Source organism: Euprymna scolopes, chromosome 33, assembly GCF_053919585.1.
Source record: "Euprymna scolopes isolate OS-2025 chromosome 33, ASM5391958v1, whole genome shotgun sequence".
NCBI classification, from domain to species: domain Eukaryota; kingdom Metazoa; phylum Mollusca; class Cephalopoda; order Sepiida; family Sepiolidae; genus Euprymna; species Euprymna scolopes.
The window spans coordinates 3,880,548-3,903,687 of record NC_136514.1 but is presented as its reverse complement, the minus strand read 5'-3'; the positions used below and the strand labels follow the sequence as shown (position 1 = coordinate 3,903,687).

Genomic DNA, 23,140 nt, shown 5'->3' with positions numbered 1-23,140 from the left:
TAACTAGTATCAATCATTTATTGAAATTCAAATCACATCATTCATAAATATTAACAAATTGTTGAAATTAAAGATTTACTCACGTCCATTTTTTATAATATGTATAGCACAACTGATCGTTTCTTCTTGAGCTCATCTTTCGGATTTGAGCTCATCTTCCAGATTTGAGGTCATCTTTCGGATTTGAGCTCATCTTCCAGATTTGAGCTCATCTTTCGGATTTGAGCTCATCTTCCAGATTTGAGGTCATCTTTCGGATTTGAGCTCATCTTCCAGATTTGAGCTCATCTTTCGGATTTGAGCTCATCTTCCAGATTTGAGCTAATCTTTCGGATTTGAGCTCATCTTTCGGATTTGAGCCAAGCGGGCATAAGAGTGAGTTGCTCATTTTTCAACCTCACCTACGGAAACATTGTATAAAGTGTCGGACGATAAAAGTGTCGACCCAAAGAAAACAACCCTACAGCTTTATTTAAAAACTTTTATTGAAAAAATCAATTCAATTAATTTAATTATGTAGTATAGCTGACATCTATTCAATGTACCGCCTTGAGCTTCAAGCACCGCCTCGATAGCGTCTGAAACTGAGAGCATGCCTTTTTCTACGAGCACCGGAATACTAGGCAGATGGTGGCGATCAGGCTGGATTTGGTGTTGTGGGAGGTCATGTTGATAATGTTCTCGACGTATGACCAAATGAAGTAGTCTAGCGGGTTCAGGTCAGGGGAGGAGGGGGGCAGTGAGAGAAGGGTTTAAAGTCATAGCACTCTTTCTGAAGCCAAGCTGTGGGTCTCTTTGATAGGGTTCCTATCGCTCTTGGGATTTGTACACAATCGACTAACTAGTTAATAGTCTGCAACAACAAAAGAAAGCCGGTTTTTATCACACGGAAATGGAATCATATTGTCTTCTCTAGGGTGACAATTTCATTGTTCCACGATACACGGAAAAAATCCGGACGAATCACAAAACAGAAAGAGGACAGAACTCTTGTTTCAAGAAAATACCGATCATTTTCTTATTCTTCCGAATAATAACGAACTCGTTTATTGAAAGAGATAAATTATATGTTAACGACGCAATGTTTCCTGAGATCTTCTGTAAATTCGTGATCTTAGAAATATTGGTAATAGGAATTATATTTTTGGATATCCAGAAGGACATCTACAGAAAATGCACTGCAATAATAAATATGGTAAGTAAAAAATCGACTCATTTATATATTTATCTTTAATATGAACTTCTACACACAACAACGCACACGCACACACATACACACACACACACACACACACACACACACACTGACACACACACACATACAAATACACACACACACTGACACAAATACACACACACTGACACAAACTGACACACACGCACACACTGATACACACACACACACACACACACACTGACACACACACACACACACACACACACACACACACACACACACACACAGAGTCTTGTAAAATGTCAACCATTCAAACTAAAAAAAAATAATTTTTTTCCTTCATTGGAAAATTATTTTGTCAGTAAGTCATTTAATTTCCAGCAATCGCTGAATCGTCTTGCTTTCTCGAATTCACAATAGTCCTAATGTTTATATATATAATTCCTTAATTGGAATTCTTTTTTATTTTTTTTAGATCAGCATTATATATATTAATTTATTTTTATTTCGGACTATTATTCTCATCTTTATTAGTTGTTGTTTTTCATCTTTTATTGTTTTTTTTATTCACAACGTTTCGGCCAACTATTCCTCTGGCCTTCGTCAGGTGGTAACCGCGACGGATAGGAACTTCGAATCTCCTAACTGCATTCTCAGCCATCACTACCATCCGTAGTTGTTGTCGTCTCACCACATTTTTGGCCAAGTAAACCTTGGGCACGCTTTGGGTGGGATTGAAACCGCTATCTTCAGACAATGTTTATCTGGAACTGTAGAGATTCAACGTCTCTATCAACTGCGCCACGGGCCCCGAAGGGGCGATCAAGGTTGGATTCTTTTGATCTTATAAATCCACGTTTATTTATTATCTGATCTTCCATAGTCGGGTCCGTACCGATTGGTATATATATTATTCCTTGATTGGAATTCATTTTTGAGATGAGCATTATATATTAATTTATTTTTATTTCGGACTATTATTCTCATCTTTATTAGTTGGAGATTCGAAGTTCCTATCCGTCGCGGTTACCACCTGACGAAGGCCAGAGGAATAGTTGGCCGAAACGTTGTGAATAAACAAACCAATAAAAGATGAAAAACAACAACTACACACACACACACACACACACACACACACACACACACACACACACACACACACACACACACAGAGTCTTGTAAAATGTCAACCATTCAAACAAAAAAAAAAGAATTTTTTTCCTTCATTGGAAAATTATTTTGTCAGTAAGTCATTTAATTTCCAGCAATCGCTGAATCGTCTTGCTTTCTCGAATTCACAATAGTCCTAATGTTATTTCAGGAATCATCAATTGCTTACTATGAAACAATTTTCCGGGGAAATACAAAACAGAATATTAAATCATGGCTCTCTATCAATGTTGATAAAAATCCACCTACCTTAAACACAAGAACATAAATATTCCGGATATTGGATCCAGATTTGTTTTGGTCCAGATTAATTAGGCTAATCTATTCACGTTATCAAAAAATGTCTTCCTTACCTGCGTCACCCATCATGGTCCCCCCCCCAAGGAAATTGCTTGTTATTTACAAAATTGATGCATTTTATAGAGTTTGGATGAATGCATTACTTATCACTCTTTCTTTGTTATCGTTTTATTCATATGTTGACATTTACTTATATCTTTTAGAAGCAGTCCAGCCCGGCTTTGCTCGGGCCCTATGTACTGTCCATAACTTTATGTGCATAACTTTATATAGTTAAAGGTGTGTATATGTACGGTAATGACTTTCTATATAACAGACTTCCTTAACTACTATAGAGAAAAGTTAGTAGAGTCTGAAGAGGTAATTTTTTTACCCCAATTTTGACTTCTTGTTTTTGTTTTACTCAAATCAGATTAAAAAGTTTGATCAATGTCCAAGTAACCTACATCTAAAATTTCAAGTGTTTAGACCCAAAATTGGCTGAGGAGTTTGGTAGAGTTTTCAAAAATCAATCGTTGCACTTGGACCCCTTAAGAACCAAATTCTGCCCCAAAACCGATCAAAACGATTTTCCCAAATCTCAATAACCCTCATATCAAATCTCGAGTCTCTAGACCGAAAATTGATATAGTTATTGTGTAGGAAAATGTACACACACACACACACACACACACACACACACACACACACACACACACACACACACATTTTCACTTTTATAGATATATAGATAGATTTATTAGTTTGTAAAAATATATAAAACTTTAAAATATATATGTATACACGAGATATAAATATTTGGAGGGACAAAATTGTTAAATACATTTGAACATTAGCGTAAATCTCTCTACAATTCTTTTGGTTATCATCTCATCAGGAGAAAAATCGATAGCAATGAAAATATTACCAGCGAAAATAAAGAGCAATGAGGAATCTCTTATATATATATATATATATATATATATATATATATATATATATATATATATATATATATATATAAAGTTATAAAAATATATATGACAATTAAACTACACGGAATATTCCGCGTTTCATTCTCGTGAGAATTTTCAGGTTTATGCAAAGAGATGTAGTTACCGCACGTTTTTATATACGCACATCTATTGAATTTTTAGTTAGCCAATCAGCTTCCTAGTTTTTACCTCGCCCATACTAATCTAAAAGACACACACACACACACACACACACACACACACACACACACACACACACACACACACACACACACACACACACACACACATATATATATATATACGAGCCAACAGTTAATAAAACATTTTAAAAACACTTTGAAAAAGAGTTAAAAACATATTTAATCTGAAAAGGAAACACTTGATAAGTGGATAGTCTTTAATCCGCGGAGTTTCGAAGAAATACTTTTCTTCTCATCAGAGGGTAGAAATTAGCAAAATGCGGGATCGGATTTTGCATACAAAAGTATTTGATGAAACAACAAGTAAGTGAACGATCTTACTTGATAACAAAAAAAGTGAAGCAGAGGGAATATGGTGAAGAAAAAGGTGATTACACGTGAATGGATAGTCTGGTGAAAGATAAATTATCCAATGACGATAAAATCCAAAAATATAACTTCAATATATATATATATATATATATATATATATATATATACATATATATATATATATATATATATATATATATATATATATATATATATATATATATATTAGCTGTATACTGCCACACGTTGCTGTTGTTCAATTTGGAGAGATAAAAAAAATCCCAAAATGAGAAAATGCATGTTTCTTATTTCCCAGTACATGTAAGTAAACAATTTTTCTTTTTCCATTTTCCAAGCAGATATAGAGATTTTCTGGTTTGCTTACTCTTCAACACGCAACATATAATTGTCCATGTGAGAAACAGTAAGCGTGTAGACGTAAGCCACACAATTGTGAAAATGTCCCTGAACTTCGTTGATTGTGATTGCAAATGATAATCAAATTGGGAATTGCAATCTCCTAAATTAAAATGGCATATGCGGTGGAATGATAAGAATGCGTTGAATGAAGACATCGTCATCTTTGAAAGGTCCTGTCAAGAGTTTTGTTCTATGACGTTGTTCATTAATTTTTTTTACTGCAAGCCATGTGCCATTGCAAAGCTTGGGTTGGTTTATATTTAGCAATATGATAATTGGTACACCAATTTTCAATTGCAGTACATGTGATGGCAACCCTGGCAAATCTATGAATTCAAAATTCTGTTGGATAATTAACCACTTCATCTGCTTCCACAACAGTGTCGACGGACTTGTATGTGACGATCTCACTCGGCATTTTAAGCTGAATAATATTGTTAAGTTCATGGACGTCTTTGTTTTGAGCTGCAAGAATAGCTCTTTCACTAAGCCAACTGTAATTCTTATAATTAATTTGAATATCTGGAAAAATCTTTTTCACTGACTTTTCTTTTGATGTAACTAAATTACAGAAGTTATGAGACAACGAAATTCGCCCTGAACTTGGGTTAGCCGGCAATTTTCCCATAATTGATGTGAAAATTTCTCTGCTGATCAATCGTTCTGCAACTAGACACGCATATTTTGAGTCAAGATTAATGTTTTCACATGGCGCCAAAAAGTAAGCAGTTATTTCATCTACTTATTTATTGTTTGAATAAAGAATACAATTAATTTGAACGGTATTCTTTATTCAAACAATAAATTTCTGTTCTGAAAAAATGTGTTTTTCTGAATGAAATTTAAACAAAAACTGTAAATATGCATATATATTTAAACAAAACTATATATATATATATACATATATATATATATATATATATATATATAAATGTATATTTATATATATATGTACAAATGTTTATATATATCTATATATATAAAAAATGTAACTCTTGGTTCGTTCGTAATTAATAGTCTAAAAAACCACTGGACGGATGGCTTCCACGTTTTGGTATAATATGTTTACTATATCCATGTGTGTTTTTATATATTTCTTTTTAATTATAACATTATACTTAATTTTTCTATGATAAACAGGTGGTTTTCTTTGCACCGATAGGCCATTTTTTTTATTATTTAGGGACAATTATTTATTACCGCTCCCTGTCACGTGACCAGTGTTTCCAATTTAGCGGTTTTCCTGCTAGATCTGGAGATTTCGTTTGCAATCTAGCGGGGAATTCTAGAAAATCTGGAGATATTTGGCACCCACACACCCGCAATTTTAGATTAAAAAAAAAGCGCTTGAAAATACTTTAAAACATAAAATAAACTCATTCATGTAAGTAAAAAAAAAGTAGCATTTATTGCCTTTGGTAACCATTATTTATTGATTACTAGCGAGGGGTACCCGGCGTTGCCCGGGTGTTTGTAGGCGTGTGTGGTGTTAAATAAAAAAGAAACCAGGGAGGGGGTAGGATCAAACCCGAAGCCTTGAGGCGAAGTTTGAAAATAAAATCGGCCAGCCAGAATGAGTTAGTGAAAGATGTTTGAATTTAACCAAATTGACAGGTGCGCGCCCGGAAGCATTGTTATAAGCGAAGTAAGAAAAGAAAACAACGTTTTAATTAAGCGGGGGGAGGGGGTAATCAAAACATCGAAAAAAAACAAAAAAAAACTTACGTAAGGCAAACGAACGATGAAAACAGAAACGAACACGTGAAAAATGGTTTAAATAAGCCTGTTTCGATATTAAAATTTAAAAAATCGGTGGGTACCCGGGTGTTTTACTGTTTTGGGGTGTCGCTAAGAATAAGCGAAGTAAAAAAAAAAAAAAAAATAGGAAAACGAACGTTAAGTGAAAAATGGCTTAAATAACACAGGATTCAATATTTAAATTTAAAAAATCGAAAAAACAAAACAAAAACAAAACATCTCACACCACGATTCGAACCCAAAACGTCTAAATAATGAACAAACGAGCTAATTAACTGCGCTAAAGCGACGTAGACTAAATTTGTTCGGTTTTTCAACTATTTAAAGTAAATCAGGTCACGACGTCATGACATCATCTGACGCATGCGGAGAATCGGTCATCGTTACGAGAAACCCGTTTTGTCGAAAATTGTCGATTTCGGGGTGAAAAAGTTAACGTTTTGGGCCAATTTTTCGATATTTTTCAAGCGAAGGATGGGGATTCGATATGATACCAAGTTTGTGAATTTTCGTCACGTCTGTCGAAAGTTTTTAGCAGACACACAAACAAACATACATACATACATTTTCGCTTTTATATATATATATATTTGTTTTGTTTTTCACCTTTTTTTCGGCTAACCATTCTTAAATCTCGCTATAAAATCGATTTTTTCGAGTACATTTTGGGTGGGAGGCATTCCAACCTCCGAAATTTAGTTTAAAATACGATCTAAGCAACCCCGCTTAATTTAGAAGTATTTAGTCGAAAATTGTAAAAAGCAAGAAACAACAGCAAAAAAAAAAAAAAAACTCATACCAATACAGTAGAATTTAATTATCTACCAACCTAAATACTTTTAAAATAAAGTTTTTTTTTTTTTTTTTATCTTTCTAATTTCAAAATATGTTGTACGATTATTGTGATGTTTCATTTGCAGTATATTTCAATTTAACTTTTATTATAAAAAGTTTGAGTTTATGATTTGTTTCTTGCAAAAAAAAAATACCCTAAAACTAGCTGATAAAATATGTAAGCCTTCTGGGGAGCTAACCGCTTCAATATAATTCCAGAAACATATAGTGAGAAAACACGGAACATTTTATATATTGAATATACTATATTTATAATTTTTTTATGGTAGGAAGTTAAAATATGGAGTTGGGGGTGGGGTGAATTAGCGATCTTCTGGACATTTCTTTCTCCTGATCTCGCAGTTTTTTTTTTTTAAATCTCAGTTGCCAACACTGGATCCACGGAAAGGATATTTTGGTCTCACCACTACAGGCTTAATGTAAACAAAATGTGTTTACAATATCGGTAAATTTTCAATGGATTTAATCACATGATTATTGATAATGTAACCATGTGATTGAAATTTAATTTAAGTTAACCACACGTGGTCGCTTTCCTATCAAATATTCATCGAAAATGGTAGGTACAGACAATGCCGACGCTCAAAGTGTATAAACATTTTGACTCCTCCCTTTACTTAAAAATTCATCACAAATCAGGAAATTAACCAATTTTAATGAAAATTTCAGTATTTATCAAATAATTATCGCAGAATATAATGAACTAATTATTTTTACTTAACTCTTAGTGAAAATGATTTATTTTGTTTAAACAAAAAATACCTTTACTAAAGTTATTGTTTTCAGTAGTAAATAAAAAACGCAAGAATTTATTTTTGCTTTTTTATATAAATAAAGCATCGTAATTTGTAACAATAAAAAATAATTTTTACAGGAACATTACGAAAAAAGCCCCTAAAGTCCGTATTAATGAATTCGATATAACTCGAAGAAAAATGAATTTCTCGCATACTATTCAGGAAATTAAAGATTCAATTAGATTCCTATTTCAGTCACCTAAATTATTTAGGGTGAAATGAGTTTAGGAATTTATAGCCAAACCTAAATTTTTTTTTTTTGCTTAAAAAAAAAGCATCAATACAGTAAGTTAGGTAAAATTTGAATAGACTGCTCTGCTTTACGGTTGTTGTAAAAATGGAACGGAAATTTGAATTTCGTTCCCTTTTAAATTCGGTGCATTTTTACATTACGTCCAACACATCGTTCACATTCGACACGTCAACTTTTATAGCTTTTCGGGTATGCTGGCAAGGTTAGAGGTGTCTATTCCGAAAGCCGTTCTTAACATGGGTAGATTGGTAGGTGTGTCAGAAATTTCGTGAAAAATAGTCTCTCCAAGCTTATAACTCCTCAAAAAATGTGACTCAAGCCCTAATTTTTTTTTAATTTAAGGAGCAAGGACCAAGGTTTCATTAAAAAAAACAAAAAACAAAAAACAAAACAAAACAAACAAAACAAACAACGTGTTTTTTTTAAAAAAAAAGGTTTTAAACTTCGGACTTTACAGGTAAATTTCTAAAAACACTACTTTTTTGTTTTAAATTTGAATATATTATTTATTGACCTTTTCTCTTCAATTTGTGATATATAACACTTTGGTGAGTAAATTATTTACTTTTTAATAGACATTTCAAAATGGGAGGCGTGAATTATTCGACCCCCTGTCTCTCCAAGTTTATAACTACTCGAAAAATGTAACTCAAGCCCTAATTCTTTTTTCAATTAAAGGAGCAAGGACCAACGTTTCATAAAAAAAAACAAAAGAAAAAACAAATAACGTGGTTAAAAAAAAGGGTTTAAACTTCGAACTTTACAGGTAAATTTCTAAAAAACACTACTTTGTTTTTGTTTCAAATTTGAATATATTATTTATTGAACTTTTTTCTTCAATTTGTGATATATAAAACTTTGGTGAGAGGCCCACAGTATTAATGCTGGAGTCTCTCAGGGGTCCATACTGAGCCCAACTCTCTTCCAGATCTACATCAATGATCTCACAAAACACATACTAAAATCTTTCGTTGACATCTATGCTGATGACACGACCATCTATGGCAACACATCAAAGGGCGTAAATGATGATGTTTTCTCTGATTCTCTCTCCTCTGATCTTGAGCGCGTGGTACAGTGGAGAAAGAGGTGGCTGGTTACCTTTAATGCATCTAAGACCAAGCTCCTATCTCTACATCATAAACGCTCTGATCCCCATCTGGCATCAATTGAAATGGATGGCTCTCGTCTAAGGGAGGCCCCAGGATTTGATAAACTCCTGGGTTTGACCTTTACACCTGATCTTAAATGGAACACATACATCAAGTCTGTGGCCAAGGTCGCTTGGAAAATGGTGGGATCCTTCTACCACTCCAGAAGATATCTCACTAATGATGCAATTCTCTATCTATATAAGAGCCAAGTACGCCCAAAGATGGAGGCTTGGCTGGGGATGCCCTTTTCTCTACCCTGCAACCTCTTTCTCACAGAAGAGACGTAGCGAGCCTGTCATTGTTCTATCGTTATTTCCATGGCAGGTGCTCGTCTGAGCTCCATTCTCTGGTTCTCCCTCGCCAATCTTTCGCAAAAAACACCCGACTAGCTGAAACCACCGTCAATAATTTTCCCCAGTCCCTATCTGTGCCTAAATCAAAACGTAGATACCATGAACAAAGCTTCTTTCTTAGAACTGCACGCCTGTGGAACTCTGTTCCACTTGCCTGTTTCCCTCCCGACTTCAATCTGGATGTCTTCAAGTCCAACACAAACAAATTCCTGATGAATCGTCTCCCCCCTAAATAATGACACCTTACCAATTCTCCAATACTATTGTTACACTATCCCTTTGATTAATGTACACACAATAACCCTTATCCCTGAGTGGCCATTGGGCCTTGATAAGTGGTGAACTCCATGTAAAAAAAAATTAATTATTTACTTTTTAATAGACACTTGAAAATAAGGGGGGCATGAATTTAAATTGGAAAGAGCATAAAATTTCACATTGACCCTGAAAATATCGTAAAAATAGAATCAATAGAAAAATTTTGATAGATTTTTAAAGTTTAAAAATTGAAAAATATTGAGCTCGGAAAATTCATTAGTTTTTTAAAAAATAAAAAAAAATATTTCTATTACTTTTAAAACAACTTTAATAGTTTATTTTGGAAGTATAATCCATAAAGAAAATAAACAACTCACTTTTAAAAGAGAAATGACGAGTTTTTTAATATTTTATCCGCAGTTTCGTGATAGGGGTGTCAAAAATTCCTACAAAAATTCTGATACATCTACTAGATTGGAGTGTTTATTCGTTGTAAACGTACCCGACAACCTATAAATGTCGACATTTCCAATGTGAATGGTAAGCTGGACTTATGTAAAAAATAACAAAAAGATATACCAAACTGACTTTTTCGTTTAAAAATGGAATTATTTCCCTTTCGTTATTAACTTTTTTTTTTTTTTTTTTTTTTTTTTATAAATATTTTGTGTTTTATATACATAAAGTACAATTGTTGAATGTTACTGTTTTGATTATATTCGTTTGGGGGGCACAATTAAAAAATTAAGAAAGATTAAAACGGAGCGAAATTTAAGTTTCCGTTCCATTTTTACAACAACCATAAAACAGCGCATACTCAGCAAGTTTTATCGTAATTTATAAGCATAATGTTAAAACACTAAATCAACATTTTATTTATGTTTTTGCATGATTAATGATGGAAGTATTTTTCTGTTTATTTACTGAACTTCTGTTAAAAAAATAATTTGTACATTCTCTTGAAAAAAATAATCAAACTTCTCTCTACTTTCACATAACTATTTACAGTGTTCATGTAAAGCATTCGTCTGTTCTTTTTATAATAAAAATTCTGTTTTCAAAGAGAAACGTTTACTGCCAAATTTCTTTAAAAAAAAAATGTGCAATTTTTCCTGAAAAAAAACTTTCATCTAACAATTTATGGTAAAAAATTAATCTTTTTTTGGGGAAAAATATAACTTTTATTGATTAAAAAAATTGCAAAAAATAATAAAAGTAAATGAAAACAAAATGCAATTTTTCTTGAGTAATCGTTCCATTTTAACAAACTGAGCCACAGCAACGCGTGTCCGGGTACATCTAGTATATATATATTTGGCATATATGTATATATAATCTTTGAATATATATATATATATATATATATATATATATATATATATATATATATATTAATGCAAACAAAGCGATGTAGTGTTTACCTGATATACGCAATGGTAAACTTCAAACTAATATAAATAACAGTATTTACATATAGAAAATTTAATTCCAACCGAATGAAAAAAGCTCAATACGTAATAGAGAGTAGAGCTTATTATAAGAGAAAGAAAATTAAAACTGTAAGTTGAACTTTATAATCAAAATTTATTGTTCGACTGAATACTCCAAAAAACAATTTATCAAGTCCTTATTCCCCCGAGTTTCAAAGAATGCTATTTTTGTTAATCAGTCGAATAATAAATTTTTATTGTAAAGTTCAATTTACAGTTTTAATTTTCTTTCTATTATCTCTCTCTCTTTCTCTCTCTTTCTCTCTCTCTCTCTCTCTCTCTCTCTCTCTCTCTCTCTCTCTCTCTCTCTCTATATATATATATATATATATATATATATATATATATATATATATATATGCCAAAATGACGGTTAAAATAAATTTAATTAAAATAAGCTAGAATTAAAATGCCATTGTGAGAGAGGAAAAAAGAAGGGAGGGAAAAAAGGGAGGAAAAAAAGGAGGAAAAAAGGTTAGGAAAAAAAAGAAGGGAGGGAAAAAGAAAGAAGGGGGAAAAAGAAAGGAGTAAAAAAGAGTGAGTAAAAAAAGAAGTGAGGAAGAAAAGAAGGAGGTGGTCAAAGTTCCCCGAAGAGATTTAATGCTTTTAACAATTCCTTCTGCCGGCACAAAGGAGGCTCACGAATCGCGATAGAGATTCCAAAGTACTAAAATGGTTTTTAAAATAGGAAGTACCTCAAACCATTTTATACTGATTGGTACAACAAGTATTGTTGGCCAAGTTTAAAGTTGCAGAGGAAGGGAGACTCTCACATCCTGCCTTAAATCTTGGATGGAATGTGCTGGTTTATACGAGTCTGTAAATGCAAAGAGTTCCGCCCCACGTAACTAGCCAGCATCACACTGGCATTTAAATTGATAAATAATATTACTATTTTGCAAAAAGGAGGAAAAGCGGTCTAGTAGTATAGACCAAACGCAATGAAACAGACAAGAAGCTGTTACAATTACTTCTAACAATACGTTTAGTAATTTTTTGCAACATTTTGCTCTTTATCAATAAACAGGGCCTTTTAAATTGTTTAGGGGATTTAAAATCTGCAAACTTTTTGTTAATGCAATCATTAATAAGGTTTTCAGGATAACCGTTACTAAAAAAAAAATTCTCGGATCTTATCCAGATCGGAGTCTAGTTTACTAGGTGAGCAAATCATATATGTACTTTCCAGAAAAAAAAAACAAACTAATGTTACCCATCATATCGAACACACGAACGTTCTAAAATAATAAATATACTGGTTGAATAGTGAACTGGTTCTGATAAGATTACAAAGACAGAAGTTAAATTAAACAATCATATATATATATATATATATATATATATATATATATATATATATATATATATATGTACGCATGCACACATATATGATGAAAATTATGGAAATAATATTCCAACGTGATGAAAAGATGACAGAGGGACCAAATTGATATATTCATCAACGTTTCGTCTTTACTTCAAGTTTGTAATATATATATATATATATATATATATATATATATATATATATATATATATATATATATATATATATACTGCTAAGTTACATTCCAAGGGTCAAAGGAAATAATCAGTCCACAATCATATTTTTAATTCTTTTTATTCTCTTTTTATTTGTTTATATTTAAAATTTTGCGAACATTAGGACGCAACGCTAGAAAATAAAATGTCCATCTTATTTGCACAAAATATGCAGCAAATAAATCCACCAAAATCAGCAAATAAATCCACCAAAATATGCAAATAAACTAATAAATAGTAATTGTCTGTGACATATGGCCGAGTGGTCCTAGACGTTGTATCAAAGTTTACAGTTACCCAAAGGTGCTGAGTTCAATCCTGAACGAAAGCAGTGAAAAAACAGAGAATCAGCAACTATGTCCCAGAGCCTAGCTGGAGTCCGGACACGGTACCCCCGTAATAATAATAATAATAATAATAAAGGGTTGGGTTTGAGACTCCTGACAAACGGTTCCCCAATTTGATACAAAACACCTGATAAAGGCCGGAGGGTAAAACGGCCGAAACATTGTGACTATAACAACCAAGATGAGGAAGTCAGTCCGACAATCTCAATAAATGAAACTAATAAATGTTATGGACATTGTGTGTTGTGTTCTCATTGGAAAAAATGTCTTACAAATATGTAAATAAAAATGTTATTGTTTTCTTTTTCTTATATAGTTTGCTTCTTGTTGTACTATCCCAACAAATTCTGGAAGGCCCCATGGAAGTCCTCTTGTGTGATCGTGTCAATAGCCTCTTTTATCTCGTCAATTGTCTCATAACGATAGCCTCTAAAGTTTTCCTCGAGCTTAGGAAATAACCAAAAGTCACAGGGAGCAAGGTCTGGAGTATAAGGAGGGCGAGGAACTGTGTTGATGCTCATGACAACGGCTTTCTTTCTGATCTTCTCTGAGCACCCTTGGGACAAAGTTTGTTGTTTCTAGTCAAACGTGCAAAGATTATTTATAATGTTCCAGACATTTTTTGTACAGGCATTTATTGTTATACTATTACAAGAACTTCTGGGATGCCCCCATAGAAGTCCTCTTGCGTGAGCTTGTCAATGAGTCTTGTCGTAGCCTCTTTTATCTCGTCAATTGTCTCATAACGATAGCCTCTAAAGTTTTCCTCGAGCTTAGGAAATAACCAAAAGTCACAGGGAGCAAGGTCTGGACTATAGGGAGGGTGAGGAACTGTCTTGATCCGCATCTTTCTTTTTTATCTCCTCTGAACACTCTTGGGACAAACTAGTTAAATGTACGAAGATAATTTATAAGGTTCCAGACATTTTTTCTACAGGCATTTAAAATTGTCGTATACTCTTGAAAACTCAGTATATTATTGCTATATATCTTATCAGATCACTGACCAATTTTTATAATTTCAGTTTCTAATGAACGAGTACTGCAGAAATTGGAATACACCGTACGAAAGCCTGGTTGTGACAACTGGTGAATTGCTCAAATGCATTTGTGATGCTAGCTTGTTTAAAAGTGTTAACTTTGGTTAAAATCGAACTTCCTTTTTTAATCGCATTTTTCGATTATCGATTTTCGATACTTATCAGACGTATTTCGAGACAAAACCTACGTAAGAACACTTCCAGACACATCAAGTACCTTCGTCTGAAATTAAAAAAAAAATCGGCTAAGCTGTTTCCGAGTCCATAGGGAACTCCCTCCTCTCTCATACAAACAGACAAAGTTCCTTATATATAATAGAGGTATATTTACGAGGAGGGAGGGTGTAAAAGATTTTCCAGTATATTTGAACGTTGTTAAAATATTAAAAATAAAAGACTCTAACAGAAAAACTTGAAATTCATAAAATCATTAATATTCATAAGAATCGTGACTTTGAATAAATGTGCATAAATTGTTGAAACGTGCAACAGTTGTTCGTTTCATTCGATGACCGTCTCGTTTGTTTTTCTCTTAACCTTTCTTTTGTCTGTCACACTTCAATGGGAAATGTGTTTTCATCGATAATTGAATAGTAGCACTTTTTCAAGATAATCATGCAAGAAACAGGTTTAGTCGACTTACTCCTTCCAACGTTAATTTTTTTTTTCAATTTTAACCGGCTAAAGCTCAAATCGAATTTGTTCCATCTGTCCACATTCTCTATATATCAAGTTTCAAATCAGTAAACCAAAAATTTAGAGACGAGTTTGGTAGAGGACGCATACAGAGAAACAAAGCAACACACACACACACACACACACACACACACACACACACACACACACACACACACACACAGACAAAGCAATACACACACACAGATATATATATATATATATACATATATAGGAGAACAACAGGAATGGGAAATGAAGTCACAAAACTATATATGTAACCCCTCCAGTGCAGCTCAGCTCAGGTGCATAGGCTCGTGATTGAAATGCACCCGTAGCCGATACCTGTGGCGTTACCCGTGGTTTCGTCTAGTGGTCGAATTCGTCTTCGCCGTCGTCGTCGGTCGCTCTCCGGTTCCGCTTTCAAATCAGCTTCCAACCGTCACCTGGGCTATCGGAGAAATATATTGCATTCACAACGGCGTTCCAATCAAAGAAAAGAAAGTCAAAACTTAATTAGTTTTTCTTAACATAGAATTGATTATTGTCTTTGACTTTACAAATAATAGTTACACATTGGCCTAGTCATGCAACTTAGGGGGCTGGCAGTTTTGTTTCTTTTACCAAGTTCTCCGTTCTTCATCTACCGTCAGTCCATGGAAAGGGATCAGCGAAAAAAGACCCCAATTAGCCAAGTGTCTTGTTTTTATCAAATCAGTCGTTCCTCCTTCCACCTTTTTGGAGTTATTCTTTCTTTCTTTCTTTCCTCACCCTCTTTTCTTTTATCCTATTAATTTGTACTCCCTTTCCTTTCTTTTGAATTTCCTCCCTCTCTCTGTTTCCCTAATTTCTACTCCTCTTTTCGGCTTTATCTTTCCCAATCTTTAACCCTCATTGCACTGAGGTGTTCACATCATGTAATTAGGAGCTATTAGTCACCCCCCCCCAGGTCAAACAATGCCTGGCGGCGACCCCTCATCCCCGATTCCCACCCCAAGCTGTCAGCTTAAGAATCTCTGGATTTCTTCATATCGCTCAACATAGTGTCCAAAAAACAACCTTTTCGTTGTTAACGGATACATTTCTGTTTAAAACAACATCAAACCATCATCATCATCATCATTAGAATTCAGCCGTGCGAATTCCTCTGAATTCCTGTCGACTAGCAAGGTCACTCGGCATCGCTCGGTCCGCATCATGTCACATATATTGGTGGATATAAATTGCTTCATTTATTCAATAAGGGAATACAAACAATTAAATGATGGGATATATATATATATATATATATATATATATATATATATATATATATATATATATATATATATATATATATGGTTTTAAATAAAATACTAGGCGGAAGTTTCTCGAGAGCTCTTTCGGCTATCATCTCTTCAGGAGTAAATCGATAGCAATCTAAATAATATTGTAACAAAAATAAAGAGTTCTATTGGGGAACTTATTTAATGTGCTAACGTACGGGGACATTAATTAAATTTATTTACGTTTAAAAAACGATTAAAAATGTTGGCACAACGAGGGAGAAAAAAAAAAAAGCAGGAGAAAAAATTCAAAGTTCCCCTCTTTGGGGAACTTTGAATTTTTTCTCCTGCTTACTCCTGAAGAGATGATAGCTGAAAGAGCTCTCGAGAAACTTCCGCCTAGTATTTTATTTAAAACCATATACAAATTCTGTACCTCTAAACATTTATATATATACTAGCAAAGATACCCGTGCTTCGCACGGAGCTTTGTTGCGCACTCGGGTACCAAAATCTGTGGGCACCTTTCCAGTAAGTTGATGTTTAAGAGCAACGATTGCATAAGGTGATTAACATTTTAACTACCTCTTGTAGTGACTGAAATTCAATCAGGAACTTCACAAAACATTTTCATCAAAAAGGAAGGTTACTTGATGTTACATAGTAAATTTTTCATTGAAGTCATTTTCAACTCTTGCTTAAATTTTATCTTGCACATTCAATACTAAAAACTTACCACAATCAGATCATGTCAGTTTTTCCTCATATCCATTTCTCGAACTTTTCACTAAAGAGCCTCAGGGTAAACTACATTTCTGCTGCTTTGATTTTGAGCCAGAATGTAGAGTTTTTCTGAACTTCCTGTCCGGCTGATGGAGACGTAGAACATACCGTGACTGAAGCAGTCTGATGTCAAGTCTACGCCAATGGTGTTAAATGTCTGACCATGACTTTTGTTTATGCTCATTGCAAAACACACCTTCACAGGAAATTGGAGTCTCCGGAATTTAAATGGAAGTACTGAGTCCGATGGAACTAAGGGGATCCTTGGCAGTAGAACGGTTTCGCCTTTGTAGGGACCACAGGAAATGGTGGCCTCAAGTACATTGGTGTGCAATCTGGTGATAACACATCTGGTTCCGTTTGTTATTTTTGGCGGTTCCAAGGATCGAAGAATCATGATTGGCGATCCAATTTTGAGATTTAAAATGTGTGGAGGCATTCCAGATATCTCCAAAGAGTTTAAAAACTCCACAGGGTAGTGAACAGCTTCATATTCATTAGTAGCTGAATCAACTGACTTGTATTGCTTTGTGTCTCCTGGAAATTCATCCATTATTGAATTGTTCAAATGATTCACATTGCTGTTTAATGGCGAAATAATAGCCCTCTCAGCAAGCCAATCCGGTGATTTTCCATTGTTTTGCAGGTCTGGGTACACTTTGTCTTTCAGTTGCTTCTGATTACCGACACATTTACCAAGCGCAGTTGGAATCTTAATTGTGTCAGGTGAAGAAGTGATAGGAAACTGACCATTACCGATTTGGAGAAGCAATTTTGAGAAGTCTGCTGCAGCTGTGTTATCAGAGATATAGGCTCTCATATTAGTAGTCAGTCTCTTCACTATAACGTGCCTCCAGAGATAGGATTGTTTCAAACTTGCATTGACAATGTTAGCCCTTGTGCCATTTTTAACCACTGGGAGGATTTGACGGAAATCACCGCAAAATAAGGTTGGAATGCCACTCATGGGATTCTTGTTTCCTGTGATGTCTTGCAGTGTTCGGTCAATTGCTTCATAAGCACTCTTGTGCGTCATTGGGGCTTCGTCTACAATGATTGCAGAGGTGTCTCTAATTACATTTGCCAAGGCTGAGTTACCAGTAATTTTGCAAACTGGCTGATCCATTCGATGAGTATCCAAGGGTACTTTAAAAGTGCTGTGAAGAGTGCGGCCACCTTGTAGTAGAGTAGCAGCAATGCCACTGAATGCTGTTGCAAGCACAATCTTTCTCATGGATCTAATCTTTGCAAGGATCAAATTGATTACAAAAGTCTTGCCCGTACCACCTGGAGCATCAAGAAACATCATGTTTTTGTTCATTTCACCTTGTGCTTCCAACATTGCCATGAATGAATTGTAAACTTCTCTTTGAGAATCGGTCAGTTTTTCTTGCATATTTTCTGCTTGTAGGGAAGTTCTTCAAGATTATAAGTAACTTCACGTTGATACTCTCTCGCGAGTCTTTCATCTCTCCCTTGCATTGGTGCAGGTAATCCATAGCTTGCCAATGGTTGACCGCACATAAGGAGAACTTTTTCTTCAATTAGACAAAGAGTTTTATTGTAGATGTCCTCATTAAAATCTGCTTCTGGATTGTTAACTTCTTGCCTGTATCTGTGAAGAATGTCTTCAGATATTACATCACGAAAAGCCATCCAGATCTCAAGAGGATTTCTTGGCTCACAGGCTGTTAAAATTATCACAAATAGGCTTCGCAAATTTGAAGGTGATTGAGTGGCACTTGCCTCTCCTACTGCTTGATGCAAGTGATGGTCATTTTCTAGAAGGCCTCGAGCAAGGCACGCTGCTCTGTATGTTTCAAACACCTGACCATTGTATGCTCGCAAATTTTGAAATGAAGTTGGACCAGCAACCTCATTGAGCAACAGGCGTAAGAAATAACACTCCCCTGCTTTTGGACTAATCGTGTAGATTCTCCCAATGCATGGTGCCTTCCATACATCATCATTTTCAGTACCTTCAACTTGTACCCCACGCATTCTTCTCATCCATTTCTTTGTCGATTTGTTCCAAGTGTAAAACTCAGGGACTTCTACGTATTTGAGACCCCTTGCAAAGTCATCCTCATGGCAGAGTTGAAAAAATGCTGTCAAAGTTGTGGCAGGCAGTAGACCTTGGGCTCGTTCCAGAGCAGTATCAGCTGAGAACATGACACGCTGCCCATTTTCAAGATGAACAGAAAGTTGTACAATTGGGGGGAAATGTTCATGGATGGGATGTTCCAATATCCTCCAGGCTGCCTCTGAACTGCCGACATACCTTGCATTCTGGAACTGCTGGATCTCATCCACAATGTGACTTTGTACTTGGCCTTGTTGGTTAGCTGCTCCATCAGTTCTTTGTAGTTCAAACACTGCTTGATCACATCCTTTATTCACGTATTTGAGGACATATTTGATGCTTTGGATCGAGCTGCAAATTTCTACGTTAATGTGAGCGTTGAACTGCTGAAGGAGGACCTTGTTGTACGGAACAATCCACTGGTTTGTTATTTCTTGATTAACATACCGACCATTTCTCTTCATCCTTATTGTACCAGTCTGGCCTCCATCTTCTGGTTTTCTTCGCCTGTACTTGGGGTAAGAGTCTTGGCCTTGCTTGGTACACTGAAGAAATTCTTTTGGGTATTTTTTGGAACATTTGTTGTCAATCATACATGGACAATTTGGATTAAATGGTCCACAAGGTCCATGCACCATATGTGCCATCACTTTAGCATGAAGATCAGGATCTTCCTCTTTGTCAGGGATCTCTGCAGATATGCAGAGATCCATTTTTTCTGGTAGAAGTTTGTCCTCTGGGGCCTGCCAGGTGAGGATGTGTGCATGCGGCAGTCCTCTTTTTTGATATTCAATACTGTACAGGAAAGCCCTCAACCTGCCAAATCCTCCCTTTTTAATAAATTCAAGTAACTTTTTTAGCTTCTGCCTGAAAACCCTGGCAACAATATCTGGACGATCCTGAGGGTCTTGCCCTTGAAGACAATTTTCTGTAATTTCTGTCCACTTTGGATTTGTTGTGAACATGATGAAGAGGTCAGCTCGGCCCATTCGCCGAACATATGCCATGGCATCACTTTGACGCTCAAACATGTATCGAGGGCCTCCTGTATAAGTTGCCGGAAGTACAACTCGTTGACCAAACTGTTTTGGATTCCCATCCTCCCTAAGAATTGAATCTCTCAAGTTGCTATAATTGTCAGCTCTCAGGGTCTGTTGCTCACGCCTCAGGAACTGTAAACGTTCTGTTTCAATCTTGCAGTACACATCCACCAGCCATTGTTGAAATAGCCTTCGGTACCAGAGAAAATAGTTTCCAGGCCGAGTCATTAAATGGTACGAATAAAATTGCTGTTGGGTAACTTTTCGCCCATTGGATGCCTTCATGTAGATGTTGTAAGATGGAGAACCATAGGGGTACATTAACGGGTACATTAAAGTATCGTAGAGGGGATGTAGTTCGGAGATCCATTTTAATGTATCATTTCTAAAACGCAAGACAATATCCCGGTTAGCTGTTGGTTCATTCTCCATTAATATTCCAATCTCATACGTTGTTGTTGGAGCATTGAATCGCCGTGGATGCTCTTCTTGCGGCCTTCGGTCTTCCCTTATGACAACTTTATGTTCTACCAAGTGTTCTTCTTCAATCCTCTCCTTTGTTGTTTTCAGCTGACAAATAAAGCTGTTGTTCTCATGTAAAAATTCAGTCAGACTTTGGAGAATGTCTCTATTGAGTCTACTGTCACGTCCCCGATTATGTAGTTCCTCTTCCAGACTATCCAAGAAGTAGACTTGAATAAACTTTGCTGTTTCATCTTCAGGTGGTAAAAGACTCCCAATCTGGTGGCAAACCTGGCCTCGAATTCTAAAAGAAGGATTCCACCCATGTACTGCCGCAATTTTGTGACCAAATGATGTCATTGCAAAACAATTGTTATAACTGCGTAGATTTTGCAGAAAATCTTTAGAGATGGGACCATTGCCGGAGAGCAAATCTTGAAGCAACTGAGGCAGTGGTGGAAAGCTATCAAGCACAACTTTGCCAGAAGAACAACAACAACCAGGGGTTTCTCCTTTAAATTTTACAGCTGAGCAATGTTGACATACTTTGTCCATTTTTCCTATATCAGCTGTAGTGAGAGAGTCATTTTTGTTGTAGAGCAATCCTTTTCTATTGCAGTGTTCTATTTCATGGTGTCTCAAAGCAGTCATTCGTTGTCTAGCTGCCTCGTTTTCTGTCAATTGCTGGGGCAAAGTCATACTCTCTCTCCATGCAGCCTCTCGTTGTTGCCCTTGGTATAGGCGAAAGCTTCGTTGGGTTTCCGATTCATTCTGATGTCGTTGAGCCACTCTCAACTCACCTTGTGTACGTCTAATTACCTCATATTTTTTTTTTTTTTTTTTTTTTTACAAAGGCATCACCACATTATCAAGGCCCAGAGGCCACTCAAGGATAAGGGTTAAAGAGTGTACAGTAGAAGTTGGTCAATATAGTAATCATTAGTAATGAAAATTTGGTAAATTTAATAACTTATATGGAACGGCTCATCAAGAACTTATTTACTTTAGACTTGAACAAAACCATATTGTAGTCAGCCGGAAAGCAGGAAAACGGAAGACAATTCCACAGGCGTGCAGTTCTAAGAAAGAAGCTTTGTTCATGGAATCTACGTTTAGGTTTAGGCACAGATAAAGAGTGGGGGAAATTATTGATAGTGTTTACAGCTAGACGAGTGTTTCTTGTGAAAGTTTGGCGAGGGGGGACCATAGATTGAAGCTCAGTTGAACACTTTCCATGAAAATAACGATACATCAGAGACAAACTCGCAACATCTCTTCTGTGAGATAGAGGTTGCAAGGAGGAGAAAAGGACATCTCCTACGAGGCTACGAAGTCTATTTTGAACTCTATCAAGGCAGGACAAGTTCTTTCTAGCAGCTCCTGCCCAGATGTGGCAACAGTATTCCATCCTTGGACGTACCTGGCTCTTATATAGATAGAGATATAATTCATTCGATCGTAATATTGCTTCTCTTTCCAGTGCATATCTTTGCCTTTCTTGAATTTCATCTTGTGATGAATTTAACCGCCTTACAGCATGTCTAGTTCTGTCAGCTTCACGTTGGGTTTCTCTTTCCAAATCTGACAGTCTTGCTCTCCTTTCTCTTTGACGTATCCTGTTAAGTTCTAGACGTCTTTCTCTATCTGAATTGTTTTCATTGGAGCGAATTGCAGCAACTCTTAGTCTATTAGCTTCCAATCTTTCCATTCTTTCTTCCTCACTTTCGTTTCTACTTCGTTTGGGTGGCATAATTTCGGTTTTAAACGGAATTGTTTAACGATATTAATGATTGTAAATTAATTAAGCGTAAAGGAAATGTATACTAACTGAAATGGACGAACTATAAATAATATTTCTGAATAGTACAATTATAAACAATTATATTGTACCTATTTACTATGCCTCCCCACGGGACAGAGTTAGACACCAGGGTCGTTTTTTTAACGTGGAGAAAAGGTACAAAAATAAAAATTGTCTCAGTCGTGAAGGATTTCTCCTCCACCGAAAGAGAACAAGAAAATGAAGTGCAGCATCTGAAGAACAGATACTACACTTTGATCTTGACCAAAAGGAATGAATAAAAGCGACCTACGTGTGACTCATTACTTCCGGGTGTAAACGTCACAGTCTAAAAGTAATAATTAAAAAAAAAAGTAAATGTAAAATAAATGTAATACCAACTTAGGTTAACTAAGTAAACAGTACAATTAAAACAGTTCTATTAAAACAAATAATTACTAAGATCTAGGTAATTGTTAATCTCATTGTTATGGTTTTAAAGAAAAAAATGTGTAAAAAAAAGTTCTGCTTTTGTGAGTACGTGTATTTCTTTTAAATTACATAACCTTTTTATTTTATTATTTATATCTCTTTTAAATTTATATATTTTGTTAGTAAACTGGAAGAAATTCAGTTGAATAAAACCTTG

The 23,140-nt window shown here is 35.1% G+C and overlaps 1 protein-coding gene across 2 annotated transcripts in view; it reads left to right on the top strand.

The window, feature by feature from the left end:
• LOC145258100 (uncharacterized) overlaps nucleotides 1-23,140 on the top strand; it is a 76,138-nt gene that overhangs the window by 6,826 nt on the left and 46,172 nt on the right. Inside the window, exon 1 of one of the 2 annotated variants that reach the window (XM_080115839.1) lies at nucleotides 248-1,195. The exons of the other annotated variant lie outside the window; for it this stretch is intronic. Within the exon in view, the coding sequence (XP_079971965.1) occupies nucleotides 1,082-1,195 (114 nt within the window). The 5' untranslated portion in view covers nucleotides 248-1,081. Of the gene's footprint in view, nucleotides 1-247; nucleotides 1,196-23,140 lie in introns of those variants that run through there. 2 annotated transcript variants of the gene reach the window in all.